The following is a 19,601-nucleotide window of genomic DNA, read 5'->3' as shown; positions in this document are numbered from 1 at the left end:
ATGAGATTCTAATCAGTACTAGTTTAGGTGCATCAAGAAGTTTACGTACTCAATTGAGTGGTCACGATGGACTCATCTGGCCTTTGTATAAGAGGAGACAACTCAAGGAAGACGATATGTTGAAATCCTTGGCTAAGGTAGTGTAATATTAAACAAGAGTTCGCATATGATTTAAAAATGCATCAGTACTAACTCAGTTGATTTACTAGGGTTTGACAATTAACCATACCCTAAGTCACCATAAGAGCATTAAGTAGATGGGGACTATACGTTCACGATAGTCGATGACAGATGGGTTCTATTAATGAGTCAATATAACCTTGTGTTTTGGCTTCTAGAGTATAAGGTGTAGTGTGATATTGCTCCAGTTTGAGACTTGATTTATTAAATGGGTTAAATCGGTGATATTAATTAATCTACATGAATATATACTTAAATAATTTGGAAGGCAATAAATGTTATTGGGACACTAGAATTATTAAACAGAATGATACATAGGCCAAGATTGTCACATGCAAATGATGAATTAGATGTTAGAAGGTTTGGGATTTTTATGAAAATACTCACTTAGTATAAATAGGCAAAGTACCTAACTAAAGTTTACCCATGAGAGAAATTTTTCGGGGCTCTTCCCCTTCTTCTCCCTTCTCCCCTTAACTCTTTGATAATTCCAAATTTAGGGATTTTATGTCATTATTTTGATTCAGACTTAGCCAAAAATATTTATGAAAAATTTTCACTTAAATACTCTATAACTAATATAGGTCAAGTAAGGAGTCGAGCCGCAGAGAAGCAGAAATTTAATTTCAGAACTTTTCTTAAGCTTCGGATGAAGAAAATGGTTTTAAATTTGAAAAATATAATTACTGGGATTTTTCTGGATTTATAGGTATTTTATATAACTTCCTAACATTTAAATTAAATCAAGAATACAAAGAAAAACACAAAACACTGATTTCTTCTCAACAAAAGAAATCAAAATAAATATTTTTAGAATTTTCTGGAATTTAAGTTACATCACAAGCAGCTAGAAACACTAAAAATGAAAGTTAGGGATTTTTAAAGATTTTTTTTAGATGTTAATGACTAACTTGATTGTGTTAGTTTAATAGATTTTTCCTAATTTTTTCAAATTTTTAAAAGGAGAAAATAATTTTTCTGATTTTTTTTCTGACTTGTTCTATTTTTTATATTTTTAATACTAAAAATATGGTATTTGCCTACTCCGGAAATTGACAGGGCAGCAGCGGTGGTGGCAGCGGAGGAGCGATGGCGGTGACAGCTGCGAAGCGGCGGCGGCAGCAATAGAGCGGTGGTGGCGGAGCAACGACGACGGAGCGTCGGCAATGGCAAAGCGGTGGTGGAGCGGCGCCGGCGGCGGAATGGCGCTGGCAGAGCGGTGGTGGCGGAGCTGCGGTGTCGGCGGATTGGCAACAGGGGTGGAGCAGTGGTGGCGGAGCGGCAGCAGCGAAGCGGCACGCTAGAGGGAAGCCGAGCTAGGTGTGGCCCCTATAGGGCTGACCTTAGTGGGTCAGCCCACTATGGTTAGCCCAATGGTCAGGACTTAGCTGATTTAGCCAAATCCTGCACAGGGGTACCTTGTGCCCTGCAGTCGTGTGCGCTGCCCGCGCACAGACCGACGAGTAGAGGGTTGTCCCTGCGCACGGGCACTGCACAACATCGCACGGCTAGAGGACAGAAATTTTGATTTTTTAAAAGGATAAAAGTGATATTTTATGAATTCAAAGAAGAGAGAGATAGGGAGATATTTTAGAGTGAGAAATAAACATTTTTAGCGAGATAACTTATCAAAATGCGATGACAGAGAGAGAAAATGAAGAGATAGAGAGAGAAAATGAAGAGATAGAGAGAGTTTGAGAAGGAATTTGAAGGTGTAAATGAAAGATATTTTTTATGAAAATTAGAGGGGATGAAATTTGATATGGATAAAGGTCAAGAAAGAGAAAGAACAGATTCTAGTGAGAGAAAGGACCACAATGAGGTGATAGAAAGAGAAAATGAAAAGAGAGTGTAGAAGTAGTTTGAGTTAGAATTTGAATGTGCAAATGAAGAAGATTTTTTCATGAAATTTTTAGGGAAGTAACTAGGGATATATATTAAGGTCTAGTAAGAGAAAAAACCTATTTTTGAAAGAGGAAGTAGAGAAAATGAGTGTTTATAATGGGAAAGTGATGGATTTTAAGGGTAAATGGATGGGAAATGATGGAGAAAGTAGAAATCTAATATCCTAAAGCTTCAATGCAAGTTTACTGAGCCCTTAATGCTTCCTCTCAAGTATGGCTCCTTATATTTCACCAGGATCAGGCATTTTTCAATGCAAGCAAGAGACGGGATTAAGAGAAAACTTCAATACACTTGCATGAAGCAGATTGAACATCCTGGATTCTGAAAAATGCCTTGTCCTGTTGGCCAGCCACTTGGTAGAGCATGTCAAGAATGAGGGAAAATGAGGGAGAAAATTCTATTTATAGATGGGGTGAATTACAAAAATCCCCTTTTGGGCATTATTTATTCTCTCCTCTTGCCATTTTGCCTCTTTTGCTCCATTAGTTGAGAGCTTTGCCTTGTAATTTCCAGTTTGTTTCTTTTAAAGGGTCTTTGAAGGCCCAATAAGTGGGTCAGGTCATGGCCCAAGGCCCTCTAATCTCTCCTTTAAAAGCCCACAGCATTGTTTCATCAGTTTCAGCCCATTTTGATAATCACTAAGCTCCCAAAAATCATCCAATTTCCTAAGAATTGTATCTTCTAATTCCTGTGAATTTCTGCACATTTGGAACTATAAAATACTCATCACTAATCAAACGATTGACTTCATAGAAGTCAATGAAGTTAGTGAAAAATAATCATATTGTGAAAAAATTGGAATTTCCAGTCAATGAAGTTATTTATCATGTTATCACTCCGCTACATTCCTGATGAAAACAATGAATGTCACGACAAAAAAAGATGAACAGAGTTTATTAAGGCCAAAGAGCATGTTTTATGTGCTTAAGATTGTGTAGATATGTCTAGAGGCTGCGCACTTGAGCAGCACAACACATCTCACTTGAGAATCTAATAAATCATGAATTCAATCCGTGCCCAGATGATTCAAGATGTTTTTGATTATATGCCATTTAGATTCTGTTTTGAGTCTTTCACTCTATGTTTTCATCCATATCGAGGTTCTAGAGCCCAAAAAATATATGTGTTTTCATCCATATCAATATATCTGTCCATATTCATTAATATGATGTATTCATAATAATGCACTTGTGAGGCTTAGAATGAAGTCCATGAGTACTGATCATACTTAGTGTATTATAATGAGATCACAATACAGAGATCTCTTGTCTTTAAGGTTATGTTAGGAAATGATAGGGCACAATCGCATCGAACTTCTTGTTTCGGAAACAAGTTGCATTTAAGATGACTTCTTGGTTTGAGTACAATATGGGTACCATACAAAATTCTTGCAACATCATCCATTTTATATCGTCGTATGTTATTTGTAATCAGATATTACGTATTGTATGACATTAAAGTAACAATATTGTGTATGGTGTTGTTTGTTATCCTTGAGCACATTTAATTTATGTTGTTTATTATTTTAATATCTGAGTTCTTGAAATATATATCATAGAAAGGATAACTTTGCTTCTATAATATATTCACATAACTTAACATTATCTAATGTCCTAATAAAATATATATATTTGATAAACTCACGTTTAAGGTAATATTACATCATCAAATTATTTTAGGAGTAAAGGTTGAAGGCACTAATCTTTAACCTGTACTCGTAATATTTTTTATTAGTTAGCGATGAGCAAGGGTTGTCACTACATGGAACGAATCTTGGTGAAAGAGCTCCCTTTACAAGGTGAATTTGAGTAGGTTAGAAGGATTATCCAAAAGCATAGTAGATACTGATACGATGGCAGTAGCGGTCAAGATAGGGATAGCAATAATTTAATAAAACAGGATGAATATCATACAAGTAATAGATTGTGATGAAGTGAGTGGAAACTAGAGCGTATGAAGGAAGATTGGACGTGATGATTGCGAGATGATAATTAGTGATGATAAATATCTCATTTTTTATTTCTAGTTTAGGGTGTAGGAGGATGGGGAGGTAAAACGGGATGAGGATGATGGTGCAGAGTGTGGTGGTGGAGATAGTGAAATGAACTAGAGTGAGGACTTTATATTTTATTAGACGAATGGAATGGGGGATTCTTGATAGATTCGTGATGGCATAGGTGACCCTTGAGGTGAATGTTTGATGATGAGAGATAAGGATGATGATGTATGGGAATGGATGTTGATTATCGATGAGAGTGATCAATGATCTACCTAAATTTGTTAAAGAATAATCAATAAAAGGCAAGAGACCAACATTAGATCCCTATGTTATGCCAGGATCAAGGCATCTTCTTGATGCATATCAGCCTCCCCACTTCTCTGTTCGTCCTCTCCAAACACTAAATGTGAGGTTTTGACGCCCTGATTCAATCATGGAAAACATGTTTTTTCCATGAAGAAGAAGTGATTTTGATTCCAAATCGAACTTTAAAATCAACACATGATTGTACCTTTTGGAGAACCCTTGCATTGCTTATTCCGAGATTGTTCCAAAGCCGTTTACTTGCCCAGCCTCTAGAAGTATCCAGGTGATCACGTTGCTCTTGGATCTGCACTTTTTATTCTCTGACTCTTCTTGAAAATCTTGAACATCTTCTCACCATGAAGACTTTCTCCTTTAGTGGAGTGAAGAAGTGCACAAATGGAGAAAGAAGGCGCCATAGATCTGACTGGCCTGAGTGCCTAAAATGGGTGCCCCTTCCCCTATTTATATTTCACATAAGTTTTTCCGCAAAAGCTCTTAAATAAAATACATTCCCATATACCCCTATGATATTATACATGTGACCCTCTAGCCCATGTATCATTATAGTTAATAACTTTAGTGGCTCAATAAAAATTATTACCCAACCTTATTTACTAACTATATCAATATATATATATATATATGTGTGTGTGTTAATTAACTTAGGATAGATTTAACCCAATCGATAGGTAAAGTTTCTAGTATGTGGTGTCAACCTACAACTCGAATTCGAGAAAATATCGAGTAGTGTTTGAACTCTCTGATGGAACCTTTATTATCATCGGTTACAATATATGTATAATCGTTCCTCCGTGCAAAACTATCAAACAACTTAGGGTATGGTTGATCAACAAACCCAAATCCATCATTTGACTAGGAGTGATGTGTAATGGAGATCATTGGAAAATATCTTCTCTAATATCCTCACTACCTTGGCCAGGGATTTGCTGCATCGTCTTCCTTGAGTCAATCGCCTCTTACACCAAGAGCGAATGATCTCGTCTTAACCACTCAATCATCTCCGTAAGTATCTTACGACATCCGAGCTATGACTTGTTTGAATCCCATGATTAGATGCTCATAAGATGTAGTCCAAATGTAGTCGTCCATTCACAATATTTCTTTGGTGTCTCAGTGTTGTAAAACAGAGAATGCGGACATCGTCAGTTTTTCCTACAACATATGTTAATAATAAATGTATGCAATGATTATGAAGTATGCAGATTTTTTAGTAAACCAATGAGAAAGGTGTGGCAACTACGGAGTAGTTTGACGATCAACTACAGATTTGAGAGTGGACTGTCAAGGCTAGACTCCCAATGAACCATTTGACTAACTGAATGATCTAGGCGGCAAGGAACACGATGTGTCCAGAAGGGTCACCCACCTCTACTACTAAGGTTCTTAAATCGTAATCCCAAGAAAACCCTACCTCGCGACACAAGATGGCTAATCCTATGAATCGTCAGTAACATCCAAGCAAAGGAGTGATAACATGATAACTTAATGCATATTTAGATACATTTTAAATGATTATGGTATTATTAAATATGAATTTATCATGTTTTTATTTGAATCAACTAAATATTTATGCATAAGCTATAAATTTTAATTTCTGCATATTATGGTTTTTCGACTATACTCCTGGAATTCTTTGGAGTCAAGCAGTTTCAGTACTGATAAGTATTCTATAGTTTCACATCTTCAGAAATTCACATGAATACGAAGATACAATTCTTCAAAAGTTGGAGAATTTTTTAGAATTTAGTGATTCTTAAAAGGGGGCTCGAAAGGAGAAAACGCATGTTTGGGGTCCTCAAATGAGAAATCAGAGGAAGATGGGCCACTACCTGACCTGTCCATTGGGCTCTCAACCCATGGAGAAAAAGAGGCAAAATTGCACGAGAGGAAATAGAAAATACCCAAAGGGGTATTTTAGTAATTCTTTCAATCCATAAATAATCTTTTCTCCCTCTTTTCCCCTCATTCTGGAAGTGCTCTAGCAAGTGGCTGGCCAGCAAGACAAGGCATATTTTGGAATCCAGGTTGTTCAACGTGCTTAATGTAAGTTTGTTGAAGTTTTCATTCAATCTCGTCTCTTGTTTGCATTAGAAAATGCCTTATCCTGGAAAAACATAAGGATCCAGATTTGAGATGAAGAATTGAGGGCTCACAAGGCTTGCATTGAGGTTTTAGGAACCTAGATTTCCATTTTCACATCATCATCCATCAAAATCCATCATTTCCTTACTCTAAATACATGTTTTCCCAACTTTCTCTCCATAAAATCACTTCATTCTCTCTCTAGATCTTTCTTCATACTCCTAGTTCATCCTCTTGAAATTTCATCAAAAGTATCCTTGATTTTCACCCGCAAATTCTATCTCAAACTTCTTCTACACTCTCTCTTCATTTTCTCTCTATCTCTTCATTTCGGTCATTTTCTCTCCCTAAAACCTTTTATTTCTCTCTCTAAAATCCATTACAATCTCTCTAGATCATCCTTCACTCCTCCTTTCAAATTGCAAAAAAACAATCATGTTTGAATTCCATCATTTAAGGCAAAAAAAGTGGGCAGTGGAGGACTTACTCAAATCGACTAAGTCCTAACAATATTGGGTCAAGCCCATTATAGCTTAGCCCATTTGTCTAAGGCTTAACTTAGCCGAATCGGGATGAACCTTAGTGGGTCCACTAAGGCCAGCCCTATAAGGGTTACACAAGGACCACCGGCTCATCCGGTCCACCGCCGCCGTCGCCGCTATCGTCGCTCTGCCATCGCTCTACTGCCACCGTCGCTGGCGATAGCCAGTAAAAAGTTTTTATTATTTTATATATTTAAAAATTCCAAAAATCATAAAACCCCTAAAATTCCTATAATAAATATTCATTATTTTGTAACATCTACAAAAATTCGAAAAATATTTAAACCTCGTTTTATATATTGATTTCCTATTCTTAGTGTTAATTAAAATTTTAAAAAAATTAGTATAAAACATTTTAAGTGTTTTTCTGTATAATTATGATTTAATTTAGATCATAGGAATTTATAAAAATTGACTAAATATCCATAAAATCTCAGAAATTATATATCTCATTTCCTTCTTTCCAAACTTGAGAAAAACTCTGAAATTAAATTTTTGCCTCTCTGTGGATCGACCGCTTACTTTCCCTATATTAATTATAGAATATTTAAGCTGCATGCTGTGGTTGTTGGCGTCCCATGTCATGGTTGGTGTAATGGTCCCCCATCACTCAAGTCAATGGATCCCTTATACAAAGGTGACATTAATCAACCTGATTAGCGTTCATTTATAATACCATTCAAGGGTTCTTTGGGTCAATTTAGTAAACTCTTTCTCCAAAGAGCATCCACTATAATGTCATCACACTAATAGCAACATGATCCACTATACTTATCATGTAAGTAGGATCCAATATTGTTATTAAATCCGAATTATTTGGTGTCCCTCTCGACTATCCATTTAATATGAAATTTCAGAATGCATGTTTAAATACAAGCAATCACTGCATTATGATCTCATCATAATTCACTAGGTCATTGCACATATTCATAGACTTTATTGTAAACATCACACTAAAATAACAGTGAACTAATATTTTATTCAATGAACTTAAATAAAAATATGGTTGTGTGATTTGGCTTGATGACCACATAATATCCAACACTAAAGACACAACAAACACCCTTGATGGACATTCGAAACTTCACTTCCTTTCAATCTGTCTCTCTTGGAGGAAATGAGCTCAAAGATATTTTTAAAATAATGAGAGCTCAATTTATAGAGCCAACCATATGGATAGATATAGGAGATAAGTACAAAGCTACCTTTCAATTTTTCATCTCAATCAGAGTAGTCGATCAACGGATATGAAGCCTAGAAGTTGGATGATTCTTTGTCGTTGACTTAATCAAAATATTTTCTCTCGTCATCACCTTTGCCACCACTGTTATACCCAAAATGTGGCATGCAATCATACACACGTTAAGGTTATTTTGAGATCATTTCATGTGCATTATCTTGAACTTTACAAGAATTTGCATCTCACGCACTATATAGAGCAAGCAATAAAACAATGCATTTTGAAAGCAAATTTTATATATTTTATGAGGCCAAGAATTTCTGAGTAAAAATATGTTTTAAACGTTGCTAATTATTATGAGATTAATACTCCATCTATTATGTCAGTCTATATTTTTGCAGGGTAGAAGCCAAAGTTGAAGAAGGAAATAGGAGGGAGAGATAAAAGAAGGAGTATTTATTTATAAAAGTATAATAATAATGAAAAATCATGCTAGTTGCCAGCTGAAAGGGGTAGAGCCAACAGCACGCAAGCCAGCTGCCAGCTAGGAAGCACAGAGCGCTCAAGCCAGCCAGCAGCCGGCGAGCACCACCACACCACACCACACCACAAATAGGACCCAAGAGACTCAACAACAGGCCCACAAACACGAAGGAGAAGTCCACGCACGTAATGGAGGAAAGGCATTCGTTTTCAATCTATTATATTTGTTGAGATTTTATTGTCTTTCATCTTTTAAATAGTTATGCTATGGGATTAGCTTTGAATGTTTCTTCATCTCGCATTATACCGAGCCGCAATACATAGAAAACATTTGAAGGTGTGAATGGGCTTCGAGCCTGTGTCATTTTGGGCTATTTTAAGTAGACAAACATGATCTCACCTGCCCGATCTTCGAGCCTGTGATAGACAATTCGACGGTAAAATCACTGTGGACTATTTTAAGTGGTCCCTCTTTAAAATTGGTGTACCCCCAGCCACATCAGCATGCCCCATCAGCAGCCCCATCTTGTTATTCACCCATTTGTGTGGCTCCCCGTCTGCATCAACTGCGACATCCAATCCTAATGACTGAAAAAATAAATAAAAATTTTATATAAGACGAGTTAGATCTCACATGTCTGATCTTGTTAAAGAAAATCAGATGGTGAGATTTAACTCATCTTATTTAAATCTTTTATTTCATTTTTCAGGCCTTAGGATTGGATGTCGCGACTGACGCAGACAGGGAGCCACACGAATAGGCGAATCACAAGAGGGGACGGCTAACGGGGCATGTTATGTAGCTGGGGGTACATCAATTTTAAAGAGGGTCCACAGTAGTGATTTTATTGCCATTGTCAGATCCCTAATGAAAAGGATTGAACGGCCAAGGGCGATTTCATCCACCTCTGTCCCTGGCCATCAAGGCTATCGTCGGACAACCTAATGCATCGGACGACCTGAGATGTTCCTCCCAAACCATTAAAGGGCCCGAAGGCCCCTAATTTTGGATCTTTCGACCATTTCCCTATCTTCAGTAGAGATAGGATTTGTGCTAGGATGGGGGAGAAGAGCTAAGGGGGCTGAAAATCGAGGTTAGGCAGAGGCCACCAGCATCGCCACCCTTGCTCATTGACTCAGGGCGAATCAGGCTTGCTTCCTGAATAGATGAGAATATCAATCATTAGATTTTTAGGAATCCTTTTCATTTGGGTATTTCACCAAGCAAGCGGGGTGCAATCAAAGATAAAATCAATTTATGTAAGTTTTTTCCAGATTTTTTCTTACAAAAACTATAAATCAAAATATAAAAATTATATCCATCCTTACTCCGACCTCTTTCAGGCATTCTGCCAAATACCTTAAGTGTGTTTGACCGAACTAACCCTTCACCCCCCCCATTTCCTACTATAAAAAATATATAAAAAGATATAATATATATTAACTCTATAATACATAATATACCTATATAGATTGTATTCTATTAATATAGACAACCCAATACTAATATATATACTTCTTAATTATTCTTACTGGCCCTTTATCCTCTCTTAATGTCTCTCTCCCTATCTAGCAAGCTAGATAATTATATCATAAACTTACCAAACTCTCTTAAGATTTAAGTCTTAGGATATATAAGTATTTCTCTATCTCATTAATCTGCGTCTTAATAGAGATATAATCCCTTATTTCTCATATCTAAGATATACATAGAACTTTAGTATTTTATGTATCTTATTAATCTTCTCTACTTATTCCATTACTTATACTAACATTACTCATAACTCTTGCTCCATCCTTCACTTCTTTATTAATCATATTTTCTATAATATATATAAGTAATATCTGATATTCTCTCACATCTAGTTCTCCCATATATGTAATATATACTCAATTATTAACTACTTATCTTCTTATATTCACCATCTTCATTATTATTAGTAGTAGTAATAGTATTATCCCTTAAATACTCAACTATTAAATACATCTCTAAAAGCAGTCCCTGTGGAGATGGCCTTACTCTAGCTATATGTCTGAGTGAGTTTCTATATTTTTATCAAATTTATGTGATTTTAGGAAAATTTAAAATTGCAACAACATTAAAAAATTACTAACGCAATTTGACTTCATGAGCCACCATGCCACATCTAAGAATGTTTTCATTCAATGTTCTTGATTGAAGGCGATGAACGACCCAGATTGTTATACGTCGTTCTCAATCTGTGGCTGTTGTTGCGCCACATGTCCCCGAAAGAAACGACAAGTGAAAAGGGATAAAAAATAATTAAATGAAAATGTATATGATGTGTCATTGTGTCAGCGCGCGCCACATCACCCGATTTATCTTCCCACCTATAGAAGGTGTCTACAAGGCACCACGTGTACAGGGTGTTCCCATTGTGCATTGACACGTGGTCAGTACTGTCATTGTCGGTCAGTATTATGTTAAAGAAAAGAATATTTTATTGAAACTTTTAGACTTTTGAATTCTAATTTATTGCAAAACAATTCTAGTCGTTTCCTTTTTGATTGGGCCACCTCATCACCTACACAAAAACATAAATGTCTTCAGTACTCATTGGTCATCAGGGCATCATGATTTGTTGTGCCATAATGACACTTTTCAAAATGATTAGTTTATTCCGCATCGTGGAAAACGAGTATTGGCCATCATTCAATCAAATCAAAGGTGACACATGGCATGGTGAAAAATTAAAACCCAAAAATTTAAGTAAATAATATTAAATAAATTATAACTCATAAAAATATAAATAAATATGTTTTTTGACTCACAAAATAATAATATCTTTGTCTATTTTTATGTAAAACATTGGGAATATCATAGTTTGTCTAGAAAATTATTTTATTTCAAAATATGTTGTCAGAAAAATCCTTCAAATACATAAAAATGTATAAAATTTAAAATATTTTTCTGAAAATAAATTTAATCATTTAAAGTTTGGTTGGACAAATATAATCAATTTAATGCAAATAAACATGTAAATATGGCCAGATCAGCCTACAAAAAAATGTGTGTTATCAATATTCATATATTGGACTCTCAAGTCTTGAAAAGGATTTTTGAGTTGAGAACTTACCAGGAGTGGGGGCAGCAGGCTTCGGTAATGGCTAGATGTGATGGGTGTGATGGATTTGATGGAAGGTGGTGAGCTGATGGCTAATAGGTAGCGCAGTATCTATGGTTTCCATTTCTCACTTTATTCTCTCTATATCTCTGAGCGGTGCATTCAGTAATCACCAATAGGCAAAGGTAGATGTTGATGGATATTATGTGGCCGTCAAGTCAATCACCCTACTATGTTTATTTAAGTTCATTGAATAAAATATTTTCATTAATTATTATTCTGTGTGATGTTTATAATGAAGTCCATGAATACATGCAATGACTTAGTGATTTATGATGAGATCATAATGCAGTGATCACTAGTCTTTATACATGTATTCTAAATATTCCTATTTGATGGATAGTCGGCACAGACATAGAATTATCCAAATAGAGAAGCACTAGCTGATCCTACTTATACGATAAGTATAGCTGATCCTATGGCTATTAGTGTGGCTACACTAAGGACAAATAGTGGGTGCTCTTTGGAGAAAGCTTTCACTGAATTGGCTAATAGTGTGTCCTTAGTGTGGCGACACTAAGGACAAATAGTATTAAACCTAAACGTCAATCAGGTTTATTACATCACGGTTGTATAAGTAATCCATTGACCTGAGACACCAAGGACATCTCGTGAGTGGATGACTGCATTTTGACTATGACTTATGAGCCTCTAATTATGTGATTCAAATAAGTTATAGATCGGATGTAGTAAGAAGCTTACGAAGATGATTGTGTGGTCAAGACGGGATCATCCACCCTCGGTATAAGAGGAGATTAACTCAAGGAAGACGATGCAGAAAAATCCCTAACCAGGGTAGTGAGGATATTGGAGAAGGTGTTCTCCAATGATCCCTGTTACGCATCAGTACTAATCGAATGACGGACTCGATTACGATAAACCTTATTCTAAGTCGTTCGAGAGTCTTGCGTGGATGGTGGATTATACATATACGATAACTGATGATGATAAAGATTCCATGAGAGAGTTCAAGACTACTCTGTATCTTCTAGAGCATGAGGTGTAGCTTGGCATCCCACGGGCTGGAAACTTAACTTATTGATTGGGTTAAATCGATCGTTATTTAATTAATCTATATGTTCATATATTTAATTAATAATATTGGTAAATAAATTTTATTGGGTCGTTAAAGTTATTAACTAGAAGGATACATGGGCCTAGAGGGTCACACGCACAAGATCACAAGGGCATTGGTGATATATTTTACTTCGGAGGTTTTTTGAGAAAAACCTTAAGTGAAATATAAAGAGGGAAAGGGGTATCATTTTAAGCATCCATGAAAGCCTGATTTGAAAGCCCCCTCCTTCAATATCGACATCAACCAATGAGAGAGTCTCCAAGAAGATTTGAAGAGAAAAAAGTGGAGATCCAAGCACCGAGTGATCATGTGGATACTTCTAGAGGCCGGATGCGTTAATGGCTTAGTAACGATCTCAAATTGACCATGTCAAGGGTGGAATAAGTTCTCCAAAAAGGTACACTCAATATTTTATTTTAAAGATCGTTTGTGAATTGATCGACACGATTCCGCATCCATGGAACGTGTTTTCCATGGACAAACCAAGGCAAAGAACCCAACAGATGTTGCAGATGACAGCAGTTGTAGTGAAAGGTGACATATAGTAAGGGATCTATCTATTTTTAATATGTTTACAGATTTTTATGAATTTAGATTCATTGAGGAAGGGGTTTTAAAATTCAAAAAAAAATAGTTATATAATTATTAAAGGGTTTCATTGTTTCTCAGCGTTTAATGTTATCACATCTTTTCCCACCACACATCGGACTCTCATTTCAAAAGACTCATCACATAAATTCATTGTACATGGAAGGAGTTGAGGTGAATGACGTGGACAAACCATTAGGTGTGATTTTCAGATAAAATCAGGATGTGACACCTTAATGATATATTGGTGGTGGCGATGAGGAGATAAGCAAATATCATTGGCCTATAATTGTGAGGAGTAAAAGTGTGATATATTAAGACCCATTTTCTGATTGGGTTCAAAAAGTTAGGAGCTGATTTTTATTTGCTCTCTATCTATTCATTCTGTTGGAACTATTTGGAGAGGTCAAAAAGATAAAAAAATAGTACTTGGGAAGCTCACCCCAACTTACATTCCAGCTAACGAACATTCTGCTTCTAGATACAAACTTGGATCTGAAACTAGCAATTACCTTTTAGTCAAGACCATTACAATTCAATTTAAGAACCCAGCTAAAAACCATAAAACTTAATCTAGCATGTTCTTTGTAAATATCCCTCCCCCATTGCATTATCATATCTGTCTCAAAATCCTCTTAAAAATCAAAAGTCTCAAATTTTTACTCAAATTTCTCTATGTTAATGAAATATTTGCTTTCAATCACGATATCTACTATCTCTCCCTTAAACCTCATAAAACGTTTCCTTTTTTCCCTTCCAATTTCACATCCTGGCTTTGTTTAAATTGTATTCTATCTCCCTTAAATAATTATTCAATTCCTGTTCACCCATTTTTCCTATATAAAGGAAAATTTTAACCAATTCTAAGATTCCTCTCTGTGACAGCTGATCGACTACCCAACTCCATGCATAGCCACAACTGTTCCAAGCCCACTTCACACACTCCAATGCAAACCATGGGCTACAAATTATTTTAGACTAAAGTATGCACAAAAAAATGTTAAAAATTTCAGTTTTATCCGAAAATGTAATCGTTATTTTGCATAACAATACTCCTACATATTTTACAAGATAAGTATATGAAATTTAAAAGTATCATAATTTTTTTTTTATTTTATGCTATTTCTAATACGTTTTATAAAAATTTAACTCATATTTTCTTGGATAATTACCTTCTTGCAGACTAATCCCTTTCTTATCATGTACTTGTCATAAATTGTATAGTGAAATTGAAAAATATTATTTATTGAGTCTAAGCACTAATGACACATTTACTTCACAATAAATTACCCCAATTTATAGACTGATTACTCTCCCCTCATATAAAGCTATTATAAATCTATGAAAGTTATAGTTTCAATTTTATTGAAAGATATTCCAATTTCAAAATATATCCGTCTGCATCTTAATTGTCCATCTTAAATCTGAATTCAAATCTTCATTGTTAGCTTCCATTTCTCATCTTGTGATGAATTTATTTGTAACTTATTTTCCCTCCTCTTTATTCAAATTTAGCTATGCTTCTGTTATATGAAATTTTTTTGCAATGGAATTAGAATAGACTCCGAATTGATCAATGATCATGAAAAATTTACGCCACACTAGATTGTGGCATTGTACTTGTATTAAAACTGAGACTCTTGCAAATCCAGCTAGTGCAAGAGATCATGAAATGACGGTCTACGGAGGGAGAAAATCAAGCTTAGAAACCGGAAAGGAGAGGAATTAATGGGGGCATCAAATTTTCCAGCCTCATCATAAAATAATATTTCAAATTTTCTAACTTGCTCTAATTTTTTATTCATAAAGATAGTTGGTAGATCAATCCCAAAATATTATGTATTTCCCTGGTTCTAATTTATTAATAATGAATCTATTCTATGGTCTAGTTTCTGCACTATGCCATGCTCTGAATCTTTTCCACGCAATATAATATATATTTTATTTTGGTGACATTAAATATATATTTTTTTCTTCAAAAAAAAAATTTTTTTTTTTGATGACATTAGCAGCCAGCAGATTTTTGAAGGGGTGGTGGGGCCACAGCAAGGATTTTAGAAACTTGTTATACTTTAAACGCTGATTTCATCGTTGAGTTGACCAAGAACAACTGCAGAATTCACAGCGTGAAGAACAGCTCCACCTCTTCGTCGTCGTCGGCGCCATCCAAGATTGCCTGGGATGAGCTCTCAGATCGTTCCTCGAGCTCGGAAGAGCGGAATTTTCTCGCTAAAACGGCCTTCGACGGCGACGAAGGCTTCTTCTTCTTCGGATTATCCAGCGTGAGGAATCAATGGAGATGTTATGGTGGTAAATGATCGATTTTCACGTTGTGGGTTTCCTTTGTTTGATGAAAACTGCAGGGCGAACGGCGGAGAGAGGACGGTGAGAAAGCTGAGGCTGTCCAAGGCTATAACCATCTCGGAAGGAACTAGCGTTTCTGATGCGTGTAGAAGGATGGCTGCCCGCCATGTCGATGCTTTGATCGTCACGAATGCTGCCGGTTTGCTCTCTGGGATTGTTACCGATAAGGTTCGATTTTCCTCTTTCCTGCTGGCAATTCGCGCTGGTTTTCCACCACGATCAGAAATTTGGGCGAGTTTCTCACATATTATTACACTATTTGGGATTTTTTCTGTGTCAGGATATTGCTATTAGAGTGGTAAGTGAGGGATTGAAGCCGGAGCAGACGATAGTTTCAAAAATTATGACGAAGAATCCGGTATTTGTCTCATCGGGGACTCTAGCGATTGAGGCGTTGCATAAGATGGTTGAAGGTTTTTTTTTTCTTAATATCCAGATATCTTGTCTTGTTTTCTCGTTTTTATTTTTCATCTATTATTTACTGGTGGAGTAAATTTCACATGTAGAAGGCAACATGCTCGTAGATTTTCGTTGAGCTGATTATGATACCCTCTTCCAGGAAAAAAGTTCACTCGTCTTCATATTTAGCTAGGGGATGAATCACTTGCTCTAGTGAGTTAAAATATCCATTCGTCGACAATATTATATATGGATTTCTCTTCTTCGGAGACAGCTGAGATAATTTGATCACGGGATTTGAGTGGGAGTTTGATCATCTAATGCCTACTATATTCTGAGATTTTTGGCCTCCCTTAAGTTTCTCATTTCCTACGTTTAATCTATCTATTCTTACTGCATTAATTTTGTGATGAGAAAACAAATCTTCTTAACACTTATATTTTTATACTTATGAGTGTAATATTTAATAGACTTTTCTTCAAAAAATATATATTATTCAATATACTGCATGAAACAATACTGGCAGAAGTAGCTCCCCAAAATCCAGTTCTCAATCACAGACAACATTTCTTTTGTGTGACATTGTTCTTCTTCACTCTTTTATTCTTTCACTGTTTGGTTGCAGGAAAATTTAGACACCTTCCAGTTGTTGAAAACGGAGAGGTCATGGCCTTGTTAGACATTACAAAATGTCTTTATGATGCTATATCACGGATGGAAAAGGCAGCGGAGCGAGGAAGTGCCATTGCAGCAGCGATAGAAGGAGTTGAACGTCAATGGGGTAGCAATGCCTCTGGTCAGCCTCTCGCTTGTTTATCTCCTTATGATATCTATCATTTTCTGAACTTACATTGTCATTTAAATTGCAGAAACCGTTTGAAAATTGATGTCAAAAACTTGGGAAATTATCAAAATGTAGTTTAAGTAGCACTCATTCCTCCATTGATGTCTATGTTTGCAGCACAATATGCGTTGATTGAGACACTCAGAGAGAGGATGTTCAAACCTTCTTTGTCGACAATTATCTCCGACAATACTATGTAATCAGCCCATTAAAATAAATCCTTTTTGCGACGTTAAAGTTATGGCCTAATTCAATTTATTGTCGTTTGATAGATTTGTCACCGTATCCCCTTCAGATCCTGTATATGTTGCTGCCAAAAGGATGCGCGATCTTCGAGCGAGTTCTACAGTTATAGTTTCAGGTGGAAAGCTCCAGGGTATCCTTACGTATGTGGTTTCCCCCTACTGCTTATTATGTTTCTTATGTAATTAAACAGCTAAAAAATCCTCCTGGTATAATGATTTTTCTTTTTGTTGGAAATTTTCAGTCCTAGAGACATCGTAGTGCGGGTGGTCGCCCAGCGCCTCTCACCGGAGGTCACTCTTGTGGAAAAGGTTCTTATCTGAATAATTTTTCAATTCTTTATCTGTTCCAATTTATGAAAGTAGTAATATTACCACCAATGGGTAATGAACTTGCATGGAAATATAATTAAATGTTCGGCTATTACTTCATTGATTTGTCCATAATTTCAATGCCTTGTTGTCGAGTACAGTGCATACTTGCATAACAATGTTTAGTTATAATCAACGTTGAAACGCCAAGAATTTTATTTTCTTTTACTTTAATTAATATGAACATATTATTGAATCTTACTATGCTAATCCTGTAAGGTCATGACCGCAAATCCGACATATGCGTCCTTGGACACAACTATACTCGATGCTCTTCGCATACTCCACGATGGACAGTTTCTTCATATTCCTGTTCTTGACGGGGGTAAGCAACATCTTCTTCTGCCTTCAGAAATTCGATGCCCTTCTACAAGTATCGTGATCCAACTTAAGTTTCTTTGATATGAAGAAAAAGAATTCTAGTTTGGATTCAAGAGATTTAATTCATAAAACTTAGAATGATCGCAATTTTACTTTCGAAGATTACTATATTTTGTAAAGTAATAGAAATTTGGGATAGGTCATGAAGAGATGATATAAAGAGATGAGTTTTTCGAAAGAGATAAAACGAAAGAGAATATATCTTTATTTTTTGTTATAATTGAGGCAAGGGTTTCATCTATAGATCCTAAACCCAAGCATGATAAATGTCATAATTAATTGTGCAGAGGGAGTAGTTGTTGCTTGCCTAGACGTTTTACAGCTAACCCATGCAGCACTTTCTTCCGTAAGTAAAACTATCCCTTGAACCCAATTCAGGAAATTATAATCAGCGTATTTATCTTAAATTTTGGGCCTTATTTCTATCTTTGACGATGTAGGTTGGTGGCGACGGGGCCATGAACGGCGTTGCAGACTCCATGATGCAGAACTTCTGGGAATCTGTCCTTTCTCTCGATCCCGCAGATAATGATCATGAAACTAACAGGCAGCAGCTCTCAATCCTTTTTATCAAATCCAATTAAAAAACTTAATTGTTTACATATGCCTAAGTTCTTGTGAAATTTTTATTGCAGTCAGGGATCTGGGTATGTGGCACTCGAAGGGCCGTCCGACGAGACGACCGCGTACCCATCTCTCGCCCTGGGGAACACCTTCACCTTCAAGTTCAAAGACCGTCATGGCCAAGTCCACCGATTCAGCAGCGGTAAAATCAACCCATATCACCATTAGTCAACGTCTGGTCAAAGTCATGAAGTCAACACCCCGAAGTCAAAGTCACGCTGGGTGTCATTTTTTCAGGCGCCGAGGACTTGGGTGAGCTAGTTTCAGCAGTTGCTCGAAGAGCGGGAGTTGACTTTGCCCAGATCCCTCCGCTGCTCCTGGTCAACGCCCTGCACTTTCCCTCTCTCGTAGTACCCTCCCGGATTACATCTCCCGGTCAACGCCGGGGAATTGACTTTTCTCTCTTGATGTGTCTCAGTACGACGATGACGAGGGCGATCGGGTCCTCCTATCCGACGACGCCGACCTCGCCGCCGCCGTGCAACATGCCAGAGCCTCCGGACAGAAGGTGATCCTTTTAGTAACATTTTCTTGCTCTAAATTTTAACATCTAACTTAATTTTTTTTCTAATTCGGTTTTCAGGCCCTGAGATTATACGTTGATTACCCGAGAATTAATACTCCCATCGCCGCAACCGCCGCTGTAGATTCTCGCCGGCGGCCGCCGTCTCTCCGGCGAAGCGTTCTCGCCAGCGCCACCGTCATGGCCGGCGCCGCCCTTCTAGTCCTCTACATCAGGCGATCCAACCGTTAATTCTTGACCGTCCGATTCTTGAATTTAATCTAGCTATTTGCAATAAAAAAAGAAATAAGGTTATGACACGTGGACCAAGTCTTGGATAAGTTGGCGTATCCTCTCGTCTGA

The 19,601-nt window shown here is 36.6% G+C and overlaps 1 protein-coding gene across 1 annotated transcript; it reads left to right on the top strand.

The window, feature by feature from the left end:
• Positions 1 to 15,609: 15,609 nt before the first annotated feature.
• On the top strand, positions 15,610 to 19,558 carry LOC144711495 (CBS domain-containing protein CBSCBSPB3-like). Its single transcript, XM_078585510.1, has 14 exons — positions 15,610 to 15,792; positions 15,874 to 16,042; positions 16,155 to 16,287; positions 16,899 to 17,069; positions 17,235 to 17,313; positions 17,390 to 17,503; positions 17,605 to 17,671; positions 17,951 to 18,056; positions 18,400 to 18,458; positions 18,553 to 18,659; positions 18,748 to 18,878; positions 18,974 to 19,056; positions 19,155 to 19,244; positions 19,320 to 19,558. Exons 1-14 carry the CDS (start codon positions 15,692 to 15,694, stop codon positions 19,488 to 19,490), a joined length of 1,581 nt encoding a protein of 526 aa, XP_078441636.1. The 5' UTR covers positions 15,610 to 15,691; the 3' UTR covers positions 19,491 to 19,558.
• The last annotated feature ends 43 nt before the right edge of the window (positions 19,559 to 19,601 follow it).

Source organism: Wolffia australiana, chromosome 13, assembly GCF_029677425.1.
Source record: "Wolffia australiana isolate 7733 chromosome 13, ASM2967742v1".
In the NCBI taxonomy this organism is placed as follows: domain Eukaryota; kingdom Viridiplantae; phylum Streptophyta; class Magnoliopsida; order Alismatales; family Araceae; genus Wolffia; species Wolffia australiana.
Note: the sequence above shows the minus strand (reverse complement) of the source record. Positions and strands in the feature narration are given on the sequence as shown.